The sequence below is a fragment of the Cucurbita moschata genome, unplaced genomic scaffold (assembly GCF_002738365.1).
Source record: "Cucurbita moschata cultivar Rifu unplaced genomic scaffold, Cmos_1.0 Cmo_Scf00019, whole genome shotgun sequence".
Classification (NCBI taxonomy): domain Eukaryota; kingdom Viridiplantae; phylum Streptophyta; class Magnoliopsida; order Cucurbitales; family Cucurbitaceae; genus Cucurbita; species Cucurbita moschata.
Genome location: NW_019268535.1, coordinates 2,264,769 through 2,290,731, shown reverse-complemented (window position 1 = coordinate 2,290,731; position 25,963 = coordinate 2,264,769). Strand labels below are relative to the sequence as shown.

At 35.6% G+C, this 25,963-nt stretch overlaps 5 protein-coding genes across 6 annotated transcripts; 3 read left to right on the top strand and 2 right to left on the bottom strand.

Annotated features, from left to right (window-relative positions):
• Positions 1-2,639: 2,639 nt before the first annotated feature.
• On the top strand, positions 2,640-3,676 carry LOC111457229. The gene is made up of 4 exons (XM_023099420.1): positions 2,640-2,702; positions 2,788-2,937; positions 3,028-3,360; positions 3,464-3,676. The coding sequence occupies exons 1-4, from the start codon at positions 2,658-2,660 to the stop codon at positions 3,566-3,568; spliced, it is 633 nt and encodes a 210-aa protein (XP_022955188.1). The 5' UTR covers positions 2,640-2,657; the 3' UTR covers positions 3,569-3,676.
• A 2,049-nt stretch (positions 3,677-5,725) lies between these two features.
• LOC111457089 lies at positions 5,726-7,332 on the bottom strand. The gene is made up of 3 exons (XM_023099233.1): positions 7,067-7,332; positions 6,754-6,985; positions 5,726-6,283 (listed from the first exon to the last, which is right to left on the bottom strand). Exons 1-3 carry the CDS (start codon positions 7,289-7,291, stop codon positions 5,868-5,870), a joined length of 873 nt encoding a protein of 290 aa, XP_022955001.1. The 5' UTR covers positions 7,292-7,332; the 3' UTR covers positions 5,726-5,867.
• Positions 7,333-9,656: 2,324 nt separating this feature from the next.
• On the bottom strand, positions 9,657-11,922 carry LOC111456737 (L-type lectin-domain containing receptor kinase VII.1-like). Of its 2 annotated transcripts, XM_023098716.1 has the most exons (2): positions 10,211-11,922; positions 9,657-9,743 (listed from the first exon to the last, which is right to left on the bottom strand). In XM_023098716.1, exons 1-2 carry the CDS (start codon positions 11,830-11,832, stop codon positions 9,728-9,730), a joined length of 1,638 nt encoding a protein of 545 aa, XP_022954484.1. In that variant the 5' UTR covers positions 11,833-11,922; the 3' UTR covers positions 9,657-9,727. The 2 variants fall into 2 exon arrangements, with proteins under 2 accessions (XP_022954484.1, XP_022954483.1); XM_023098715.1 differs by lacking the exon at positions 9,657-9,743 and having other exon boundaries at positions 9,750-11,922.
• A 4,718-nt stretch (positions 11,923-16,640) lies between these two features.
• On the top strand, positions 16,641-21,164 carry LOC111456885. Its single transcript, XM_023098939.1, has 9 exons — positions 16,641-17,410; positions 17,899-18,195; positions 18,362-18,572; positions 18,788-18,897; positions 18,973-19,172; positions 19,404-19,507; positions 20,142-20,329; positions 20,412-20,611; positions 20,720-21,164. The coding sequence occupies exons 1-9, from the start codon at positions 17,173-17,175 to the stop codon at positions 20,918-20,920; spliced, it is 1,749 nt and encodes a 582-aa protein (XP_022954707.1). The 5' UTR covers positions 16,641-17,172; the 3' UTR covers positions 20,921-21,164.
• Positions 21,165-22,779: 1,615 nt separating this feature from the next.
• On the top strand, positions 22,780-25,530 carry LOC111456705. The gene has a single exon (XM_023098673.1). The coding sequence runs from the start codon at positions 22,780-22,782 to the stop codon at positions 25,528-25,530; it is 2,751 nt and encodes a 916-aa protein (XP_022954441.1).
• Positions 25,531-25,963: the final 433 nt, after the last annotated feature.

Below are 25,963 nucleotides of genomic sequence, written 5' to 3'. Positions count from 1 at the left end.
ATATTTGCTTTCTTACCATAGTTATCTTTCCATTTATTGTTATTTCCATTTATTACTCTTTCCATATCCTTGTAATTTATTTGATTATAAATAAGATAACTTTCACACCATTTAGGTGTGGTGAATTATGCAAACATTCTCATGGTATCAGAGCCATTTCAGTTTAACAATCCCGATCTCTTATTTTCAATGGCTTCTGAATCCCCTACTCATCTTATTTTCCACCACTCCTGCTGGCTTTGACGTCGCAAGGGCAGTCTCCATGACTGCCACATGCAGAGCCGATTGATTACTCTTCGGCTCCACCCTTTTGACCTCCAAATCACCCTTCGCCATACTTTGTACATACAACCTCACCTTTTCCAACACAATCGATTTTCTCTCAACCAACATAGTCTCTTTCATTTACTTCCCAATATTCCCTTCATCCTTCACAGAAACCCTAACCTTAACCTATCAACCTTCTGCAGGGATTTACCTTTGGAATTTGGGCGCCGCACTGGCCTCTTCGCCAACCAAGTCGTCGTCGCCCTTCTAGTCAAAATTAGTCTCTTCGCCCACTGTGTCGACTTTTCCGGCTTCAACATTGTCTTTGTCCCTTGCTCTAGGTTTCCCCTTCTACTTCTTGGGTTGACATATTCTTACTAGAGCCAAGGCAGCATCGTCACTCAGCGACGATCCCTCTTCATGGGTTAGACATATTCTCACCAAAGCCAAGGCAGCATCGCCACTGAGCGGCGATCCCTCTTCAATTTTCGATGGCCAAGAAAATGTTTCTCTACGCCTCCTCCGAACCAGGTTGTTGACATCTTCACGAAAAATATTTCTCAACCTCTCTTTGAATTTTTCAGATCCAAGCTTCAGAGATTTACGTTCAATCTTCTGCAGAGATTTACCTTTCGAATCTGGGCGCCGCACTGGCCTCTTCGCCAACCAAGTCGCCACCGCCCTTCTAGCCAAAATTGGCTCCTTCGCCCACTGTGGCAACTCTTTCGGCTTCAACATTGTCTTTATCCCTTGCTCTAGGTATCCCCTTCTACTTTTTGGGTTGACATATTCTCACCAGAGCCAAGGTAGCATCGTCGGTAAGCGACGATCCCTCTTCATGGGTTAGACATATTCTCGCCAAAGTCAAGGCAGCATCGCCGCTGAGCGACGATCCCTCTACAGTTTTCGATGGCCAAGAAAGTGTTTCTCTACGCCTACTCTGAACTAGATTGTTGACATCTTCACGAAAAGTGTTTCTCAACCTCTTTAAATTTTTCAGATTCAAGCTTCACGTTCGTTTAAATCCAACGCTTAGCTTGCGATGGGGTGTTAAGGATATTTAGTAATAAATTACAGTTTACCATATATATCATATTTGATATTTTATTATAAGTCAAATATCTAGATATTTGTCTTCTTACCAGAGTTATCTTTTCATTTATTGTTATTTTCATTTATTACACTTTCTATATCCTTGTAACGTATTTGATTATAAATAAGATAACTTTCCCACCATTTAGGTGTGGTAGATTAAACAAACATTCTCACAGACGAAACTTAAAAAAGTTTCTCTTTAGAGTGGGGCAGGTCGGAGAACTGGACGGGAACGAGAATAGAATCCCTATCCCCAGCCTCATTTATCTAACGGGGAGAAATATCTCCCCACTCACTCCCTCATTCTCGGTTTAAACAAAGAATGAGAGAGAATCTCCGCCCATTTATCTAATGGGGAGAAATATCACTCTACTCCCTCCCTCATTTCCCGTTTAAACGGAGAATCTCTTCCCCATTCAGAGTCGTTCCTCACGGGACCCCTCCTTCGTATGTTAAATAAACAACTCTAAATACTACCCTTACCAAGTTTGTCACTAATTCGATCTACACACTAACTTAAGATTAGAATGTGTCAAAAACAAAATGACATTAGAGTATCTTTTATGAAATTTACCACATGCTACCATTTTAATTTTTGGCTAAATTAATAAAAATATCCTTTAATTTTGTACTTTTTGACGTACTCTTAAACTTTCAAAATTTTAAAAATATCCTTAAACTCAAAAATATTCATACAGTTGAAGGGAAAATCGTTAGTATTTTGTTAAAAAAATGTCCTTAAACTTTGACAAGTGTTTTAAAAATATCCTTGAATTGAAAAAGTTTCATTAATATTCTCTATCGTTTTTCAATAGTCTTAACTCCTTCAACTTAATAAAAAAAATTCCAACCGTCAATATATGAACAAAAACGTCTTTTAATATTACTTTTGAAAGTTCAAAGTTACTTTTGAAACAAAATATGAATGATTTTTATCCCGAACTAACGTAAAGATATTTTTTTCTTTTTTTGAAAGTTTAGTGATGTTTTTAAGTCTCGATTGAAAGTTTAAATATATTATTGAAACTTTTAAAGTTTAAGAATATTTTTTAGACAATGTACAAAATTAATTTAGGAGTACTAAAAATTTTAAGTTCGTGTTAAACGACACAGGAACATTTATTCAAACATGAGGGGTGATTTGATTTGATGTGGTTAGAAAGTTACCCAAAGTTGTGGTTGTGGTAGCACCAACAAACCCCCATTTGCTTTTATCTTCCCCTTTGTGTTCTTTACGTCACTTTTACAATTATTTAATATATAGATATCTATAAATCTTCCATATTTGTGTTGCAATGCTTCTGCTCCAGCCTCCATTTCTTTTGGTTCATGAACTCAAAGTTAAGTGAAAAAAAAAAAAAAAAAACGTTTCCAAAATAATATATATGTGATTTCACCATTTTTTTTATTTTTTTATTTTTGAAGGTTTTCGAGCTCCCAAAGATGGCGAACAACTTCATCCATAGTCCATCATCAGCAAAGATCGACCGAAAGCTCATCGAGAGAAATAGAAGAGCAGAAATGAAGGCCCTTTTCTCGAGGCTCCATTCTCTTGTCCCGAATCAAAGCTCAATGGTTTCTTTTTCATTTTTTTTTTCTTACTGTTGTGTTTGGATGATAAGAGAATTTGTTTGAGTAACTCTGAGAAAATTGAGTTGTGTGCAGGAAGCTGAAACGACACTACTAGATCAGCTAGAAAATGCCACAAATTACATAAAACAATTGAAGGAGAACGTCGAGAAATTGAAAGAGAAGAAAGAGAAGCTCATGAAATTGGGAGAAGAAAGTGCAAGGAGTAGTGAAATTAAAGCAAGATTATTGGTGCAAGTTGAAGCTCATCAAGTGGGTTCTTCGCTGGAGTTTCTTTTGACCACTAGATCTGATTATCATTTGGTTTTAAAACAAGTCCTTCAACTGCTTCAAGAAAATGGAACTCAGATCGTCTATATCAATCACTCAACCGTCAAAGATCGGGTTTTTCACAAGATAATAGCTGAGGTAAGATAATGCATCAAATTTGTCTGATTAATTACATGAATCTATATATATTATCCTCTAATTAATTACATAAATCAACTGTATTATGACACTTGAAAACTAGATGGTGGGAGAAGGAACGACCTCCGAAAGCATTGAAGGTGAAAGGATCTGTGAGACGGTGAAGAAGTTTGTTTCACAATACAAAGATGTCCAATACAATGTTTAATGTTTTGTCTACAACATCGACTGATTTTGAAGATTTATGATATCGTTCTGGTGTGGTTGAATGCTTCAAAATCTTAATGTTCAAATCTTTCTCTAGTTTGCACTGTAACGTGACGTTTTAGGTGGTTTTCTCTATTCAATAAATTAGGTCTTTATTTTAATTTAATCAATAATTACCAGGTTAAACTAATCTTTAAACAAGGAAATATATTCATAGTATGAATTTTGTTTAACGTTAACCATTATTCAATTTGATATCGAGGTCGAGATCTTTTTATTAGATATTCATTTGTATATAAAATATATATTTCGGGAAGACCTTACTAGAAGAAATTCAATAAGAACACTTTTTAGTGAAAAAAAAAAGAAGTAAGATGTTCATTATTCATGTTTCTTAAATAAGGAGTTCGTATTCATTGAGTTTAATATCTTCCATTAAGAAGTGACCAATGTAAGTAAGCTGCATACCTTCCTACCGTCACTTTAATTGTTTTCGTTGATTGCGTAATTAATTAAGCACGCTGATCATTAGTTAATTTTTCGCTTGACCATGCTCTTTCGCTCGTCTATATTGGTTTTTTTTCGTTTAATCAACAACAATTTAAAAACGAGGAAGAAAAAATTTATTAAGTAGTACTCGATCTTTTTTACCGTTTGAATTTGTTTGTCCATTTAAGGGTTTCTTAATTTTGGTGGGTTTTAGGTTGTCGTATTTAAAACTTGTTGTAACACTCGAGCATGATCAAAAATTAAATATCTTTTATAGACGAATTTCCCGAATTTTATTGAGAAGTTTGACGGCCAAGATAAATTTTTTAAAAAAAATCACATGGACTCATGAAAAATATAAAAGAAAAAAAAGTTTAGAGTTTTTAAGGAGAGAAAACAAAATCTACCCCAAATTTGATTTGTAGTTACAACTTTATTGAAACTACATCGTTTGGGGATTCGAGAACCATTTTAGAGTTTTGATTTGTTCATGTTTGTCATGAACGGAGAAAAATCTGAAGTAAACTTTATAAGTTCTAGATTACGATTCGAACTAGCAATGTTGAGCAACATCTCGAGCAACACAACTCTATTAGTAGGTAAGTTCTCTAATTTTACTCTAGCTTTGTAACCGCCTAAGCCCACTACTATCGGATATTGTGTTCTTTAAGCTTCACCTCAAGAGTTAACGACATTGCACTCTTCATCTTAAAATTTTAAAACGCATCTACACCTTTACAAGGAGTCTTTCGTTCTCATCTCCAACCAATTTTATTTCCTTCGTATATATTACAATATCTTGAGACTATGATTATAATATTTTATTTAAGTTCAAAAGATTTTTTTTTTTTTTTTTTGGAAAATGATACTATAAAATATTATATTATATTTTTATTTGTGAATATTTCCTAATCTCTTTCAATAAAAAAATATATATATATTTTTTAATACAAAAAGACATTATAAAAGGAAAATTATGAATTAAGAACCAATTCAAAAAATCAATAATTAAAGATGAGGAAAATTTTTGGACCTAGACAAAAAATAAATAAAAATTTCACACACCGACAAGAAGTGAAATAGAAAATGGAATTAGGTTAGAAAATTAATCATTATTATTATTTACTGAGTCGAATAAAAAAAATGATTTAATATTTTGAATATTACTTTTTCTTTTTCTTTTTTTCTATTTTTGTCTTTTCCTTTTTTGGTGTGGAACATTGGAACCATTTCTTTTCCTTTTAATTCGTTACAAAACCAATTAAAAAAAAAAGAAAAAAAGAAAAAAAAATGTCGTTGTCCTCTTTTGTTGCGCCCCCACCAAACAAAGAAAAAAAAGTACTGTAATCATTTCTCACTTTTTACCACACGAAATAAACGTTCCCCAAATTTCAATTCTTAATTACCTGCGAGTAAAAAAAAAAAAAATGGTTAATTTCAAATTTTTATGGTTTATTATATATTTTTATTTAGATGGGTCGCTCAAGTCAATCCGACTATTTTGTCTCACGAATCCGAAACCGAACCGATTCAATTCGGGTTCAAAAAAAAAATGTTAATTTCAAATTTTTATGGTTTATTATATATTTTTATGGTTTATTATATATTTTTGACAGAGAAGCTATAGTTTGATTCCCAATTGATTGATGAATTTAAAAAGGAATGTAACTAACGAACATATAAAACTTGTAATAAAAAATGCTTAAAAGAACATTACCATAACCATATGATTCTACCTTTTATATACACGTTTTTTGGTATCATAGATTATGGCTAACACAAAATAAACAACTCTACAATTAGTTTTTACATCAAACGACTTCAACCGCCGTCCGATTCGGCAATTTTTCGAGCAAATCAACGGTGAGCATCGACGCTCTCGGCTTCGAAAGCCAACCAGACGAATGCCCAACAGAAAGAAGAGGCATTGTCATGGTCCTTTCACATGCACTCAGCCATTTAGCTTGCATGTATCTCTGTTTCCGCCATGGCCCTAAATGCATCTTTTTTTCCTTCATGCATTTTTTTGCACCGCCGCATAGCATCTTTATTATAGTATGGAGTTTCTCCACTTTTCCGACGAATATCTCCGGCAGCCGCCGTACGAGGCGGTTGTAGTCGTCGCTCGCTCGAGCCATTTCAAACTCGGCTCTCAAGTTTAGCTCTATTATGAATCTAACCTCCCCTTTCTTTGAATTGTGTACCACATCCAAAAATGCATGTTCTCCTGTTCAATTCCATAAAACAAAGAAAGTAAGTTAGTAAAAAATTATTAAAAATTCAATCTTTTCTGCGAAAATTTTGTTAGAAATGTTTGTGTGACTCGAGAATCTACCAATTTAAACTATCCCACTCAAACGGTAAACATTGAATTGGATTAAAAAAAAAAATTCTGTTTGGGTTGAGTTAAATTTTTTAAAACTAAAAATTCAAATCCGTTTACGAGTTAGTTTGTTTTGGTTGTGTCAACTCCAATGATGTATTATGACGCGGAAATATTTGATATTTTGTGGATAAATATAATTTTTTAAATAATTTTTAAAAAAAGATCCGACCCAAATGGGTTTGGTTAAAAGCTCTATTACAGTGATTCAAGTCACCAATTCAATCAATCCAAGCTGTTTAAAAGATTTTCCAATTCAACCCGTGTTCACTTCTAAATTTCATTGAGTTTAGCTAGTTGGATGTCATGCTTACCGGATGGAATATGCTTTGAGCTTCTCCACTTGGTCATGCAAACGGCGCTATCGTAGCCAGCATTTCGAAGGTGACCGGAAACCTCCCTCATCAAACAGCTCCGGCAGCCCGACATTGCGAGGACCGATCTTCCACATCCACAAGCTCCGCCATTTTCCTGTATTTCTTTAACAGCTTCTTTCGTAGCGTTTCTGATCTTCAATTCCAAGGAATTAGTCCGACATATCGTCGTCTGCATCACGATTAAAAACCCAATTAAAATAACTCAAATATTTATCAAAAATTTAAAAAATAAAATTACAAAATAACTCACTTGTAGGATCTGCATTTGTGTCTCCCAGAAAATCCTACTTTCTTCTACGCTCACGCCGTTTTCATTTTCTTCATCATTCTCATCAAACGCCGTCGTTTCACTCTCTTGGCTCTCGAAGCTGCTCCCAAATCCCGCCGCCGACAGCCCCTCGCCGTCGTCCAAGAACCCGAAAAACATGTCGGAGAAACTCGAAGCCTCAAATCCGGCGAGATTCCGGCCGGCCATTTGAACAGGATTTTGTTGGTGGGGTTAAATGGATTGGAAGACTGTTTATATATCAATTTGTTGGGACCAAAGCGGGCCTACCCGTAGAACCGGGTGGATAAACAATATGCCGCGTACACGTGGGTTCCATGGCGATGATGTGGCGTATTCTTATTGGATATAATGGATCAAACTTGTAAACTGATTCTTGTGGACTTTAGTAGACTTGACAGCGGGGATCCACGTCAGTTTGGACACATGCAATTATGCCGATACATTTAATCAACCTAATCTGGATATGCTCGAATATCCACAATGGCACCTTTTAAATTCTTTATTTATTTATTTATTTATTCCCTTTCCCATTATTCTTTTTAGATAATGCTTTCCCAAATAAAAAAAGATATTAATAATGATAAAATAATAAATAATGTTATGAGTAAAATTTGACCCAAAAAAATATAAGTCCAAATTATGAAGAAAATCATAAATGAAAATAATAAGAATAAAACGTGAACCGAAAAATAATTTGAAAGAAAACATTATGAATATCAATTGCATTAAAAATATGTAGGCAAAAGATATTACAACATTTGGTTGGGAGGAGCTTCGGTATAGTACATTATGAGGCAATTCATGTAATATGATTTTTTCGAATGGTCACCACACAGAAAATGTAATATAACATGAGAGTAGATAAAAGAGTTTGGTATGATATGGTCATGTGGCTACAGTTAACGCACTCTGAACAAACATGACCATGAAAAAAATAAGAGTAGCACGTGGCTTGAGTATTTTAAGAAATACTCAATATGTAATCTCATTGTTGAGGTCAAAAAATGCAATCACGTGCGATATGGTGGGATCTATCCTTTTAAAAATATCATGTCATGGTCTTGGGCTTTGCTTTCCAGTTCGAGTAAAGTTGAATGTGTAGTACTTCCTTACACACGGCCTACGCAGCATACATGGAATTACGAGGCGGGCTCGTATATGTACTCCTAGGCATGGTTCATTGGGTTAGCACTTGCTAACGGGCTATCGAACGCTATGAAGGGAAAGAGCCAGCATAACATTATAGTGAACATAAATGTCGTAAGATGCACGTCTATATTAATCATAACAGGAAAATATTCTGATGCATATAAACACACAAAAATGCATGAGATTGTGTGGCTTAAAATCATGGCATAAGTATATGATGTAAATCAAATCTCTATTCATTTATAACATAATGAGTCTATGAATCATGCATACATTATTCCTATCAAATCTTTGGTACATAACCTAACTTATATGGCGTGGTGCATTGAAGTTTAAGCATTATAGGTTATTAATATCATAAACATGATTATACAACATGACATAATCACATTATACCATACCTTATAAACATGGCATAACCTATGTGGATTCATGACATGGGTTCATAAACATTATCAACCTAAACTCTCCTAAAGGTATCAATTGATCAACTTTCAATTGAAATAGAGCAAAAATAGCTCAACCAGATAAGCCGAGATAGAGCCACCGAAGTCGCCAAGCCGAAACGGAAGCCGCGTGTGTCGGAGCAAGTCGGATCGGCTCGCGGGTTTCTAGATCGACCGCTTGCGTTCGTGGAGCGGGCCACGTTCCGCCTTCTGTTGTGTGCGCGCTCGCGCGTGCGTGCGTGTGTGGAATGGTGGGGCCTAGAATGAGCGGGGTGGGACGCAGCAGATGGGAGATGCATTTTTATCCTATAAACGCTAATCCAGTGGGAGTGGTGGGGCCACCATTATTGGGCTTTCATTCGATTCATTCATCATACGTGGCTAAATCAGTGACGTTGATCAATCAATCAATCATATATGATCGCAGGAAAGGGACCCACCTGTTCCCTACCCGATTTTAATTATTCTTTTTTTTTTTTTTTTTTTGTGGCGATCATCTGTAAATTTCTTTAGCCAACGTGGCAATTACGCGGGCACAGCCGTTGATGCTGTTTTGGCAGTTTCTGGCGCGTGAGATGCCATCGCTTAATTTATAATTTACTAATTAAGTTAAAAAAAAAAACAAAAAAACAAATCGAATCAAACGAGTCATAGACATGCATAACACATGGCTCCGTTGAGGAAGAGTCTCGTCTCGGCCCCTTGTCGAGGCCGAGCAAGGGAATCGACCCAATTTCTCTTCTCTTCATTTTATTTCTAGGTTAGATTTTTCTAAGTTCGTCATGGATCGGACCCTTCTAAGATGGTTTTATTCATAATATCTTCGTTCGTTATTGGGCTTCTATTCCGAGCCCAAAATTTTCATGGCCTACCTCTCAATACCCATTATGTTGATTTAAAAATATTTACAACCGCTTTAGTTTTTATTTTATCCCTATTAAATTTGATTCAACAAAGGCGATTACGTGAGAACTTTCAATTTTATGAAACGGACACAATAATATAATTTATAATCGTAAGTATAGATTTACATAAAACAACTAAGTTCTCGAATGAAATTAAAAATAAAAAATCAAATTACTCAATCTTTCACCTGGAAGCGGAAGCGACGATCGAAGCAGACCAAGAGAGGGAAGTTGAAGAAGAGTGAAGAAAATCCTCAAAAGTTGGATGATGCAATGTATGCCCAAAACCAACGCTTGAATCACACCACATTCCGGGTGATTTCAATCTTTGAACCAAATAAGCGTTTATACTCTCATTCTCATCCAACTTGACCTTCCCTTCCAAAATTTTCACTATTTGCCTCATCGTCGGTCGAGCGTTCGGGTTAACGTGTGCACACAACAATCCCAAATGCAACACTCTCTTCACTTCCTCCTCATTCCACCCGCCCTTCTTCCTCAACCTCCCATCGAGTGCTGCAGTCAACTCCCCTTCGACGTCCAACCGTCGAACCCAATCTAGTAACAATGGCTTTCCTTCCTCAATTGGTCTCCTCCCACACATCACTTCTAGAATCAAGATACCAAAACTAAATACGTCTGATTGAGCTGAGGCTTGTCCGCTCCGAACCAACTCAGGTGCAATGTAACCCATCGTCCCAACAACCCTAGTCGTGCTAGCCACTTGGCCATGGCTGTGGACTCGAGCCAACCCAAAATCTCCTAGCCTTCCATTCTTGTCCTTGTCTAGTAACACATTGCTCGCTTTTATGTCCCTGTGAAGAACTTTTGATTCCCATCCTTCGTGTAAATACAACACCCCTGAGGCTACGTTTTTCAATATTCTGATTCGATCATCGTAGCTCAACATGTTTGTCTCGTCGCAATCGAATATCCATTTGTCTAAGCTTCCATTTTCCATGTAATCGTAAACCAGTAAGAAATTTCCCTTCTCTTTCTTACACCAACCTCTCAAACTAACAAGATTCCTATGCTTCAATCTCCCTATGCTCGTGATTTCAGATATGAACTCTCGCATTCCGTCGTTTTCATGAGAAATTCGCTTCACTGCAACTTCTAAACCTCCTCCGGCCAAAACCCCTTTATGAACTTTCCCGTTCCCTCCAATTCCGATCACATTTTCTTCACCAAATCCTTTTGTCGCTGATTCAATTTCTTGATATGTGATTCGATGCGGCCAATATTCAAATTCCCAATCCTCTATTTCAGCTCTCGCCCTCGCTCTCCTCCGGTGGTCGGCGATCAAAATCCCCAAAGTCCCAACGATAAAACAAAGAACTAGAAATCCGCCAACCGTCACGGTGGCGATGAACCATTTCGACTTTGTAAATGGGTCTTTTGGGAGAATGAAGGAGGGCAATCCAATGGTAACCAAACTCTCACTCAATGAAAAATTAGAGTTGCTAAAACTCCAAGCTAAGATGTTGTGACCTTGAACTAACTGGCCGGTGGCGCTCGTGAACCCCACGTACATTTCGTCTAAGAAAATCTCCGAGAGATTCAGGGAGGCGTTAATCAACGGCCGCCGTGGCTTTTTCATCCCCGCCGGAGCCATCGTAACGTTCATCTCAAAATCGGAATAATCAACCCAGACTTGGTAGTTTCCGCCGCTATTAAGCCGGAAACTACTGAACGAGCCGCCGTCCGACCAAAACCCAGCAACTCCGGTGAAATTAGAGGTCAAGGAATTCAAATTAATTCCGACATGATTATCATCGGGATCATTGAATTCCGGATTAGCAAACACATCGAATTCAATTCCAAAAACATGGTTATTAGGGTTTCCATTGAGCGTGAAGTTCAAAAACCCTAAATTCTGAGCAGAGGCCGTGCCGGAGATTCCGGTGGCCGGAACGAAGATGAAAACGAAGCCATGACCGGGGAGGAGATCCTTGAAAGGAGCCATGGCGAAGATGAAAGAAGTGGAGAAAGGGAAAACCGTTGAGGAATTGGAGATTCTCGTGGGGATTTTGGATGGGTACAGAGCGCGGCCGATTGAGAAACTGGTTTGGTTTGTGAGCGCAAGAACAGAGGATTCGACGGTGGCGTTGCCGTAGAGGAAGAGATCGGTGGAATTGAAGCCATTGAAGACGAAATCGACGGCGGAGATGGAGAAGAAAAGAAGGGAGAAGAAGTGGAGAAGAATTGGGAGTTTCAGAGCCGCCATTGGAGCAGAGATGAAACAGAAGAATTTGAGAAAAAGGGGAAGAAGGATCAAATACGTCGGATTGGATGGGTTAAAGGGTATTATGGTAAATGTGCTCATAAAAATATATTTTAATTTTATATTTTGTTTAAAAATATTTTAAGACCATTTTGTTAGCATAGTTACTATTCATTTTTTTTAATGTATTTCTTAACCATGAACTCTTCATTTTTATTATTTAGTCGAACGTCACAATTATTATTAATTTTTAAAAATAATAATAATAATAACGACATTAATAATGATATAGAATTTTCAACCATATCTACTAGATATTTAGTTAGTCAGGCGAACCGTCCAATTAAAAATTTTCAAATGAAAATAAATTTGAGTGGAAAAAAAGTCAAACATGATGTTTATATATAAGAGAGGTTAGAAATTTATAATTAATGGTGTTTGAAAATTCGTCTCATTTAAATATATATTCAAAATTAAAAAAAAAAAATTGGAATGTTTGACTAAGAAAATTCAGAGATTGAAGCCGCCAAACATCTGTTCAAAAGTCAAAGCTAAAATTTAATTTAATTAAATCTGTCACATTTTTTTCAAAACGTGAACGTTTTAATTATATGGATATAGAATAGTAATGAAGGTTAAGAAATTTTTTATTATTATTTTTATAATAGTCCACTCCTAGTTTTGTTTTTCTTTTCAATTGATATGAGATCTCATGATTCACCCGCACCGAAGACGCGACACACAATCAGATATTTGTCTCTAATACCATTTGTAATAGTTCAAGCTCCAAGGTGCTAGCACACCGCCCCGTGTCTAACTTTGATATCATTTGTAATAATCCAAACTCATCGCTAGCAGATATGGTTCATTTTAGCCTGTACCGTATAGTTGTTAGCCTCGGGCTTCCTCTCTCTTTTCTCTTTAAGGCTTTTCAAATGGGCTTTATTTATGATATTTTTCTTTCGTTATTGGGCCCACTAATCCGGGTCAAGTAAACGGCCCACAAAAACAAGATTTTCGAATATATATCTCTAGTTCCATTTTTTTCAATTAATTTTAAAACTTTTAACTCAAAAGAAAATAATAAAAATAATTTTCACGTACCCATTTGAAGAGCAAAAATACAAAAACCCATAAATTAAAATTAATTTGTAATTAAATAAATAAATCATTTTCATGCCTCTAATTAAAAAAAAATTAATTTCAAAAAACTAAATAATTATTAAATTGGGTATTTGTTTTTAAAATTAAATCTATAAATATGGCTTTTATTTATGGATTTCCTCATTTTATTATCTATATATTAAAAATTTTATGTTTTGTTTTAAAATTTGATAAATAAATCATTTTCATTGGTTTTTCTTGAATTTCGTGTTTGTTTAAAATTTTAAAAAATAAAAAATGAAACGACATATTAATAACCAATTAAATTAAAAAAAATTAAGAATCTATCATAAAATTATATTATAATTTAACGAAAGGACAAAAATAATTATTAAATAATATATATTTGAGTTCCAAATATCTAAAAAGAAAATTAATATTTTAACACGTTAATTACGTTTATATATCTTATAAAAAAATGGATGTTAAATTATNAAAAAAAAAAATTTATTTAAAATATGAAAAAAAAAAAAAAAAAAAAAAAAAAAAAAAAACTACATAAACGGCTCGTCTTATTCTTCATAATAAACGAAGATTCCAACTATATTATAATCTTTTAAAATTTAAACTACTCACATTAATTTATACAAACCCCTTTTAATATCTCCAATAATTCACTAATAAATTTATTTTTAAAAAAAACTATATAAAATAGCAAGCTGCCAATACCAAATAATTATTTTGTTGGTAATATCATCAAAGTCGCCAACTAAATAATTCATTAAAAAAATAAGAACAAAAAAAAATAAAATAAAATAAAAGTTACCTGAGAATATTTGCTAAAACCTCCAATGAAATTTCTCTAAAAAATATTAAAATAATAATAATAATAAATATTGAGATATTTGTCTATAATAAAATATCAAATATGATATATATGATAAACTATAATTTAGTACTAAATATCTTTAAGCGAGACATGAAATTAAATTTAAATTTTTATTAAAAGTATAAATAGACTTAGACAAATATAAATGTTAAAAATAATAAAAAAAAAATCAATATTCTAATAAGTTTTTAGAAATTAAATGTAATATTAGACGTCCGAATAAAAAATTAATATATATATATATATATATATATATATATATATATATATATATATATGAAATCGCAACCAAATTAAAATGGGAGTGAAAACAAACTTAGTATCTATAGTATTAGTGCACAACTTAATCGTAGGAACTTTAAAGTTGAGCGGCTTAGCTTGGAGCAATTTAATGTTTTGTATATTTGTGAGATCTCGTACCAATTGAAGAGGGGAATGAACTATTGCTTATAAGTGTGGAAACCTCTCTCTTGTAAGCGTGTTTTAAAACCGTGAGACTGACGAGAATACGTAACGAACTAAAACGAACAATATCTACTAAAGGTGGTGTTGGGCTGTTACAAATGGTGTCAAAGCTAGACACCAAACGCATTAGCGAGGACGTTGGGCCTCCAAAAAGTGATTGTGAGATTCCGCGTTGATTAGAATCTATCGTGAGACTAACGGAAATACGTAACGGACTAAAGCGAACAATATCTACTAAAGATAGTGTTGAACTGTTACAAATGGTTCCCGATCTAGATGAAAAATCCTTATTGAAGTGGGGAGAGAGATTTTTTCTCCTGTAGCTAAATAGAGACAAGTCCATGCCTGTAATACTCTATTGAATATTGAAATTTAAGCTTCTTAAAAAAAATTAAAAATAAATATTATATTTTTTTTTGTTTATAAAATAATATTGAATTTATTTTGAAAATTATCCATTAAAAATTATTTGAAATAAATAAATAAATAAATATATAAATATATAACAATTCTGCAAAAATAAATCGGGATTTGACGAGAATGAAGATTGAAATATAACTCAACCGATCGATCATTAAGTCGTTAAGTTCGACCTTTAATAGTGGTTACGATTGATAAACTTGTCTTAGTCGTAATTTAAATTTATAAGTGATAGATATCGATCATGGATTGACGTTAGTTACAATAAAATACATCATAATAAATAGCAAAGATAAAGTTATATCTCTTATTGACATTTATAAGGATTGTGATTGGTAGACTTAATTAATCTTATCAATAATTCATGAGCTAATAAATACAAAAAAAAAAATTAAAAAAAAAAACCGTAACAATTCATGTCCAAAATTCGAAATTTAGATTTGGCATCTAGTCATTTTAACATGTGAGCATGTTTTGTTTTCGCTCATATGTATCCGAGAAAAATTCATAGAAAATCATCAAACATAGATAAAAACAATACTTAAGGTATAAATAATAATTTTAATTTTTATAAATTTTTTTTAGTCGTCCTATTTTCATGATGAGTTTCACATAATCTCGGTTCATTCATATACTTTCTTTTACTCGGTGTCACAAGTTTGATATAAAATCTTTAGAATTCGAATTAAGAAAAAATATCTAAAATTCTAAAATTTTAAGCCATCTGAATCAACCTAGAAATCTCATTTATCAACCCGATTCAAACTTGATCATAGCTACTTCAATGACTCAAGAGTGCAAGTACAGACGAACAAGTTTATATTAAAAATATAATATGCGACTTTCATTTTAATATCCTAAACTTAAAAAAGTAATCGTAAAATAACAACCAACATTATCCTCTTAAAATTAAATAAATAAATAAATGAAAGAAAAACTAATTATATAATAATAATAAAAAAAGAAATAAAAGAAAAAACAATACTCAACATCAAATTTAAATTTAAAATAAAATTCAATAAATAAGCTAAATTAATAAAAATATTGATGAATAAGGTATTTTTTCTCTAAACTATTAATACCTTATTTAAAAAATATTTTTAAAAGTTTTAAAATTTTCAATAATATTTTTTTAACCAATTTTAAAAATATTATGAAAACTAAAAAATATTCCTAAAAATAATTTTTGGAAGTAATTTTATTGATTTTAGCTATAAAAATATCCAAAAATACAACTATTAGTTTTTGGAAGTAATTTTATTCAGTTTAACCATAAAAATATTCCAATTATATAATTACCAATAAAATAATAAAAAATAGTAACGATTCCAACTTCCAAGATCATGATTTTCTATAATTAAACTGAATATAATTAAAATTAGTAATTATGTAAGTAAAAAGAAAAAAAAACTTTTATATTCCAACCATTCAAATACAATAATCTGTTTCTTTTTTCTAAAAATAAATCAAACAATTTATCGAAATTTTATAGATGTTTAGACCTCGATTTTCAATAATTAAATTAAATACAAACAAAAATGATAATGATGTAAATAAAGATTTTTTTATATATATTTAAACTATTTAAATGTAATAATGTGTTTTATCCAAAATAATAATAATAATGTAAATTAAATAAAATATATAATTAATTGGTGGGTAGAATAGCATATTTTGTAATATTATTATTAAAGATTTTATGAATCATTATTAACATGGGTTTGGTGACAATTGTTACGGCTGTATAGGACAGATGTCGATTTGTGAGTGGAGGTAGCACGGTGTTATGCGTACCTTGGAGGTGAGATTATCGTCCACATGGTGCACGCTAGCCTACCATGGAATTTCCTTCAATAAAAAAATTCCACTTTTTTTTTTTTTTTTCACCCAAAATTCTTCCGGAAATTATCGTTTGTTGTATAGTTTGCATTTTGTATAAATAAATATTGGATGAATATTCAACCACTGGATCACCTCCGGTTCATATCAAGCGAATTTAAACTGAATGCAAAATCTTCATTAATTTGGTTTGGGTGATCCCAGATTATTCTCGATTTCAAAAACCTAGATCCATTCCCTCTTCTCTGTTTCTAATCTTTCCCGGAAAACAATTCATCGTTTGTTAGCAAGCAAAATCGCCTTATATATAGGGGATTTATACTCGTTTCCATTGGAGATTGAGATATAGATTCAATCCTGCAGCCAATCCTGCTGCCAATCCTGCTGCCAACTCAGTTTCTTTTGTATTGGCGTTGTGAAATCTGAACTGCATTTGGTTCTTATAGAGAGTTCCAATTGGCAAACGAAAATTTGGAGAAGCCGAAGAGTTTCGGCTTGATTTTGTGAGGTGGGTTTTGAAATCTTAGAGGTTTGAAGCAAATTTGAGACGTTTCCTTGGTGGTTTTTGTGTGGGTGAGTGATTAGCAGGGGGTTATGAGAAGAGCACATGTTAATTTGGAGGAACAATGACTGGAGGGTCATTGGGACTTCGCTCAGCGAGTTACGGGGCATTGGATAAACAGTTGATTAACGTAGTTTCGCCGATCCAAACAACACGAAAGCCTTCCAAAATGATGAAGGAGAAGGAGAAGGATTATTTGTTTCCTTGGATCTGCAAGTTCGTCGGTAGAAAGAAGGTTGGGATGCTGCTTCTCTGTATTGTTTCTGCTGCAGTTTTCCTCTGGGTACTCTACGTTGGCAAAGGTTTGACTCTCTTTTGCATTTAGATATATATATAAACCCTTTGTCTTTAGTAGTCAGCTGCTGCTGCTGTTGCTGCTGGAATCTTGTCTTTCGGATTGTTTAAGAAATAAGATTGGTTGTGTTTTAGTGTTAGCTGAGAATTATGTTGTGGCATTCATCAAGTTGTGTATCTTCTTATATGAACATTTTGCTTCTGTTATGCTGATGAATGTGGGATTGAATCATTGGATATTGGCACTCGTTTTTGGATGCTCTTGTTGAATAATATTCTGAGTGACATTGCTTTTACTTTTTTCTAATAATAGCATCTGACTTAGTTCTAATTTGTGGTAGATTTTTGATTCAGCTGGTTCATACCACCAATCCCAATTTTGCTTTTGTACTTATAGAATGTTCATTGGTCGATGCCCGACCTGCAAAATTTTGCTGTACCTGCATATTCTTGTATGTTTGTAATGATATGTTTAATTTTGATCATAACTCTCCAGGTGAGGATTCTCAAGGACAACATATCCAGCACGTCAGTATTAACAATAGCATAGTTATGAGTTTCAGGGAACATTCAGCTGAAGAACTTATGGATAATAATAGTTATTCTTTGGCAAAGGGGAGAGAGACATCTTCATTGGCATCACCTCCTCCTCCTCCTCCGCCACCGCCACCGCCACCGCCTTCCCTTCCTCCACCAGCACTTTTCCTGGGTTATACTCTTCCACCAGGACACCCATGTAATTATTTTACTCTGCCTCCCCCACCTGCAGATAAAAAGAGAACTGGCCCAAGGCGTAAGTCTTGTTTCCCTCTAATAGTGTGTTGAGTTATACTCTTGCACTTGCTGTATGTCACTTGTGATATCGATTTCCCTGGCTGTTTTCTTTGTTGACTATTTGGGCACCAATGGATTCTCTAAGTGCTTGTACCTTTATTAAAATTTTCCTTATTATGCTTCAGCATGTCCTGTATGTTACCTTCCCGTGGAAGAAGCTGTTGCCTTGATGCCAAACGCCTCATCGTATTCACCTGTTAAAAATTTGGAATATATTTATGAGGAGAATTTAAGAAGAGAAACAGAGTTTGGAGGTTCGGACTTTGGTGGATATCCTACTTTGGCCCAGAGGACAGATTCTTTTGATGTAAGGGAGTCAATGAGGCTGCACTGTGGGTTAGTTTTTTTTCTGTCTCCATCCTTCTTCTCGTGTTTACATCAACATGGCGTGGGTTGCTCATATGATATTTTAGGCGTACAACATTCGACCTGTTTATCCCGTTCTCTTATGGTTTTCTGTTTTTTCAATGTATTAGTGATAAGTATTATATCTCCTACACTTTACCTTTATCTTGGATTTATGTGCTTTGATTATGTATGCTTGTTGATAGGTTCGTCGGAGGAGTCAAACCTGGTCGAAACACAGGTTTTGATATCAATGATGATGACCTTCATGATATGGAGCAGTGTCGTGGTGTGGTTGTTGCATCTGCAATATTTGGTACGATTCATATGATTCTGTTTTTCACCGTGAACGTATTTCATTTGTTGCTCATCAAATTATTTTATTCTTCAGGAAATTTTGATGTCGTAAATCAGCCAAAGAACATTAGTGAATATGCCCGGGGCACCGTTTGTTTCTTCATGTTTATTGATGAAGAGACAGAAACAGCATTAAAGGAAACTGGTATCCTAGAAAGCAGCAAGAAAATTGGATTGTGGAGAATCGTTGTGGTTCATAATTTACCTTACAAAGATGCAAGACGTACTGGAAAAGTAAACTTCTGACTTTAAGTTAACATAGCTCAATTTAAATGGATGCTTTAAGAATTAAGGATATAATCCTCTCCTAAACCTTTTCATCTGATTGAGCAGAAAGACATTTCGACTGTGGTTTTCACTTTTCGTTTCATTTTCACACGTCATCACTTCATGTCTGAAACTGGAAATTTCGATGAAGGAATTGTGCCTTAAACTTATCGTTGGCCTGCGTTTTTATTGTTGCAGATTCCAAAACTTCTGATGCACAGAATGTTTCCTAACGCTCGATATTCTCTTTGGATCGACGGTAAACTTGAGCTTGTTGTGGACCCATATCAAATTCTTGAAAGGTAAATCTGATTATCTGTGAACTTTACAGGTTCATCGAAAGCTTGCTGTACTCATAGCATATTGCATTGAATTTTGTGATGGCATGCCCCAGTTTTCAATAATCTTAATCCCTGCTATTAAGATATTAAGCGGTATCCATTCTCATTGTCGAGAAAGTTTTTGGTTACAAATGTATCTGGCTGACTAAATCTTGCTCGAGATCTACCTACTCTTATTTGCATGAACGAGCAAGATTATCGATCTTTAATTTTGTGTTTAAGTATCTGTTTGACCCTTCTTGTTGCAGTAACTGAAGGATTGTATTGATGGAAAGGCATAAAGCCACTTCATGATTATAATGTACTGGAGGACCCAAGTCTGCCACTTTGAAGTTCCTTCAGTATAAATTGTTCCAGTTAGCTGCCTGTTCAAATCCTTCACTATTTGTATTAATTAGGAAGTAAGAAGTTAATGCTAGAAATCGAGTCCCACGACAGTTTAGTTTTTCCAATGCTATAAACGTTCGTAGATATCGTAACAATAACAACAACAACGATAACTAATGTTTCACACAACCTCTGTAATATGACTATCCTTTGGGTTTGATGTCTCTCATTTCTCTGTTTTGAACCCCCGAAATGTTGCGAATTTCAGGTTCTTGTGGAGAAAAAACTCTACATTTGCAATTTCTAGACATTACAGACGCTTTGACGTGTTTCGGGAAGCTGATGCAAATAAAGCTGCTGGAAAGTATGATAATGCTTCCATTGACTTTCAGGTTGACTTTTATGTAAAGGAAGGTTTGACTCCTTATTCCGAAGCCAAGCTTCCGATTACGAGTGGTATGTTATCCCCACCCTCTCTGTAAAATAACATATTTAAGGCGGCAGGGTCTTGAGGTTGTCTGTGTTGGATTATCTGCAGATGTTCCAGAGGGTTGTGTGATAGTTAGAGAACATGTACCTATTAGCAATTTGTTCAGCTGCCTATGGTTCAACGAAGTCGACCGTTTTACGTCGAGAGATCAAATTAGTTTTTCTACTGTGAGGGACAAAATAATGGCGAAAACAAATTGGACTGTCAATATGTTCTTGGACTGTGAAAGACGGAATTTCGTGGTTCAGGTAGCTTTTCGATCTTGGCGTATATGTTTTACTGAAATTTTGATGAAGTATATTCTGAGAATGTGAAGCAGTTGATGAACTGCATTTTCTAAACTCTTGTACCTGCAGAAATATCATAGAGACTTGCTTCAACAAAGGGCTTCTCCGGTGTCCACGGCGGTCCATCCACCACCACTTCCACCTTCTCTACCATCGGAACGAGCATCGAGCTTACAGAGGAAGGCTTCCTCAAGGCAAAGTCGAGAGAGGAGGTCGAGGCGTCATCGGAAAGTGAGTGCAGGTAGTACAAAGGGGAATGATTTGGGTTGAAGTTTTGTTGAGAAGAGATACTCTTTTTATGGTTCTTCTTTTTCTAAAACCCCTTTTAAAATATATAGATACAACACTGGGGCTAGGCAGGCAGTGCTCTAATTCTATTTCTACGTAGTGTTTTCATTCTCTCATTCTTTTTTTGTTTTGGACTTCTCATTCATTTTTCATTGTATATAGGGCAGACACCATACACTATATGTAATCATAATATAGTTTTTATGTGTTGCTGCCAAATTCCCTACTGCCCCTTCTTTTGATTGTTCTTGAACCTTCATTGTTCTTTTGCTGCCAAATTCTTTGATTGCTCGAGCTTATGCTCAAAGTGGACAATATCATACTATTGTGGAGCAAAATTCTTTATTGTTCGAGCTTATGCTCAAAGTGGACAATATCATACTATTGTGGTAACCTCCTGCTGTTGCAGTAGAAACTTGTTTGAAATTGCAGGCCTGTGTACCAGTATTTGTGGGTGGAAACTGCTGTGTTCATTGATCAATTTTTTATTGTCAAATGGGCAAATTTCAACGCGTTATTGGGTCTTTGTTTAGAAGACAGAGGGGGCAAAGAATTGACCTTTGAGCTGGGTTTCTGAGTTTCCAACGAAACTCCAGCTTTTGTACCATGAAAAAAGATTTTTGTTTTGAAAGAAACTTTATTAGGAATGTACTTAAGATTCAAGATTGCTTCAATTGTATATGTTTTTAATTTAAAATGTTGTGATTGATGCTTGTATTTTGAGATGTGGTTTAACTTGTGTAGGATTAGTGTGCGATTATTCTACCTTGGTTAGAGAGGGAACACTTTTTCTTCTTCTTCTGAGAAATAGTGAGACTAATGGAGATATGTAACGGGCCTAAAGAGACAATATATGTTAGAGGTGGGTTTGGGCTGTTATACACTGAGCGGTGTGCCAGCGAGGACGTTGGGTCCCAACGGGAGTGGATGATGGGTTTGGGTTGTTATACACTGAGCAGTGTGCCAGCAAGAACGTTGGGCCCCAAGGGAGTGGATTGTCGTTGGGCCCAAGGGGAGTGGATTGTCGTTGGGCCCAAGGGGGAGTGGATTGTCGTTGGGCCCAAGGGGAGTGGATTGTCGTTGGGCCCAAGGGGGAGTGGATTGTCGTTGGGCCCAAGGGGAGTGGATTGTGAGATCTCACGTTAGTTGGAGAGAGGAATGATGCCAGCGAGAACATTGGCCCAAGGAGAGTGGATTGTGAGATCAGGGTCTTGATGCCAGCGAGGACACTGGGTCCCGATGGAAGAGTGGAGAGAGGAACGAAACATTTTTTCATATATATATATATATATATATGTCGTAACGGAATATTGTTTACTGTAACTTCATAATTATAAAAAACAAAATTCATTTAAAAATCACATTCAATTATTATTAAATTATAATAAATAAACCGTTTACTGTGGAAATTAGAAATAAATATTTTTCTCAATAATCTTTTACACAGTGAACATTCTTATGTAATTAGAATTTATAAGACATATATATTATTAGGTTTCTATAATAAATTGTATATTCTATAAAAACAATAATATTTATTAATAAAAATAAAATAAATAAATAAAAAACAAAGCTTTTGTCGTTTGCAGTTTGCACTAAGCTCTGGCTATGCCTTAGCTGAAGTCAGCGGAGATTAGCGATCCGATTCTGGAGCTTTTCCGGAGTTTGACCGATCGGTATTTATGAACTCCCTCATTTGCTCGTAGCTCACCGGAATCGCCTCCATTTCCATTTCCATTTTGATCATGTTCCTCCCACGCCTCACTTCTCTGTTCAAGCCCTCTCAATTCCCATGGATTCCCCTTCTCTTCTTCCTCCTCAATGTCGCTTCAACGACCTCCATGGTCCAAAATCGCCGCCCAGATACCGACGCCCTTTACGATCAACATTGCAATCAACTCGTTCCCAAATCGCCTCTAGACACCGATCCCTCCTCCTTCGCCGCCGCTATTCCCAATCTCCAGTTCAGGAACAGTTACTTCTCTGGAGGCGACAAGATCGCCGGTCAAACCCCAGGTTCGCCCTTTACTTCTCCTAGATATCTCTTTCTTTATACTTCCTCTGTCCGTAAAACCGTCTCCCCTGGCGTCGTTAAACTCCAAGCCAGATTGGTTCTTCGAGGCTCCACCTCGTATCTTGATTCCGTCGATTCCAAGCACCGTCGATTGCGATTGGTTCGGTATCGCGGACCGAAGACTCAGCCCTGGAAGCGGAGAATCGGATTTTCCCTCGAGGGATTTTGGTCCCAATCATCTGGGAAGATATGTATGGTTGGATCAGGTACGGGTTTCATGAATTCAGGCGTTCTACAGTATGAGAATGTGGTTCTTAAGCTGAATTTTCCTACGAATTTAACCATTTTACATAGTTTGATTACTGGAACTTTGGAAAGTTTGAATGATAAAAGTGATCCGGAATTTTTCGAGCCTGTTTCAATCTTGAGTTTAGCCAGGACTACGGATTACAAGTATACATTCATAGATAACGGACCTGAGAGTGGTTGCTTGAGTGGAAGTGATAGAGATCTGAATATATCTCAAAATGTATGTTCTGTAATTGGTATGCTTTCTGATACGTTTGAATTGGAGTATGAGAGTGACTGTCATGATATGAACTGCAATCCTCTTGGCAACAATGCCGAATCCTTGCCTGTTTCAGTGAATTATGAAGGAATTGAGTGCACACATGAAGGGAAAATGCGAATGTTATTGCACTTTGTTAACTCAAGCTATCATGTTAATAAATATTCCTTTGTACCTAGTAACACCTTGATTGCTGAAGGAATTTGGGATCAGAAGGAAAATCGGCTTTGTGCTGTTGCCTGCCGAATCCTGAACTATACTCAATCGTTAACGAATGCTTCGGTTGGAGATTGCTTGATAAGGTTTAGTCTGATATTCCCTGTTGTTTTTTCTATTAGAAACCGAAGTACTGTTGTGGGTCAAATTTGGAGCACCAAGTCTGCCAATGAGTCGGGTTACTTTCCGAAAATTGGGTTTCGTGGTTACAATGAAATGTTGGTGGTAGATCATTCTCGAGTCACGTATGATTATACAGAGATTGGACAACAAAGTTCTTGTCCCCGAAGTACGGAAGCTTATGGTAAGGGAAAGACATTTCCTGATGAGAATTCATCAGACATGAGATTCTATATATCCTTAAAGAATAGGAAAGGGCAGATTGCAAGGGGTTATGCAACGCCATTCTTTTACGGTCAGCATTTGTATCAGTATGGTGTATATCAAGGGTGGTCGGGTAACTTTTCTCTGTCGGGCCAACGAGTCTCTTCAGTTCCAGTGCCCAACGATCGACATAGCTCGATGAACATTAGTTATAGGATAAGTTTCAGTGCTATTTATGATTTCAAGTTAGCTGGAGAAAACCTTTCATCAAAAAATGTGGAGATTTCTGCTGAAGGAATTTATGATAAGAATACTGGTTCTTTGTGTATGACAGGATGCTGGCAGCGAGAGTCGATGAAAAATCGTACACTCGACTGTGAAATTGTCGTCAAAGTCCAATTTCCACCTTTGAAAGCAAGTGGTATGGATCAAATTAAGGGAACCATTGAAAGCAAGAGGCCAAAGTCGGATCCTTTTTATTTTGATAATCTGGAGTTGACTTCAGTTTCGATTTCTGGTAACCAAGCTAAAGAATCCATATGGAGAATGGACCTTGAAATCACCATGGTTTTGGTTTCCAATACACTTGCATGTCTTTTTCTTGTCTTGCAACTCTTTTACGTAAACAAACATCCCGAGGTGCTTCCTTTCGTTTCGGTTTTGATGGTGGTGATTATGTGTTTGGGACACATGATTCCGCTTCTATTGAACTTTGAAGCTATGTTTGCATCAAGGCGTACTCAACAGAGCGTGTTTCTTGGCAGTGGGGGATGGCTTGAAGTGAATGAAGTGATCATTCGAGTCGTAACAATGGTCGCTTTCCTTTTGCAGCTGCGTCTTCTCCAGCTCACTTGGTCATCAAGACAGGGCAATACAAGTGAGAAGGGCTTGTGGGATTCTGAGAAAAAAGTTACTTCTCTGACTCTACCATTGTATGCAGTAGGCATTTTGATCGCGTGGCTCGTTTATAAGTGGAAAAGTTCTTACAAGAGCTCATACATGCCATTTCTCCAACCGAACCACAAAGGTTACCAGTTTTATACTACTCGACAGCTCTCGTACCGACAAAACTCTTTCTGGGAGGTTCTCAAATCCTTTGCAGGTCTAGTCTTGGACGGTTTTCTGGTACCGCAGATCCTATTCAACTTGATATTCGATTCTAAAGAAAGGGCTCTATCCTTCTCCTTCTATATGGGAACCATATTTGTACGTCTACTACCTCATGCTTATGACCTTTACAGGGCTCATCATTCAAGCTGGTACCTTGACTTATCATACATATATGCAAACCACAGACTAGACTTCTATTCCACTGCCTGGGACATCATCATCCCTTGCAGTGGTCTTCTGTTAGCTCTTATCTTATTCTTGCAGCAACGGTTCGGGGGTCGATGCATACTTCCCAGAGCTTTTCATAAACAAGGTCCTACATATGATCAAGTGCCAACCATCAGCAATGAGGAACTGTAAGATAAGACTTGAATTATTGCAAAGCTTCCTTGAGTTTTGAATCATACTCACAAATAGTAAGTTTTACAATCCTTCTTGCAAATGTTCTCGAAATCTTTCTCTGTGATATTGCGCGTAACTTGTATTGGATCGACTGGACAAACTACTGATCGGTCGGTTTAGGGTCAAAGATATAAGAAAAGGTAGGGGATTGTGTATTCTTGTTCTTGAGTTTTACCATTTTGCAGAAGCTAAGGTAGATGGTAGATTGACAATACCTTCCTGCCCCTCAATGTGTAAGTTGCTCTAACTTCTGAACAATCTGGTTCACAGGGAACTCTCCAATTGCAATGAAGACCAATTATTTAACTAACAACTCATTTCAATAAGTTCTTATGTGAGACCCCACGTTGGAGAAAGAGGAATGAAGCATTCCTTATAAGGGTATGAAATC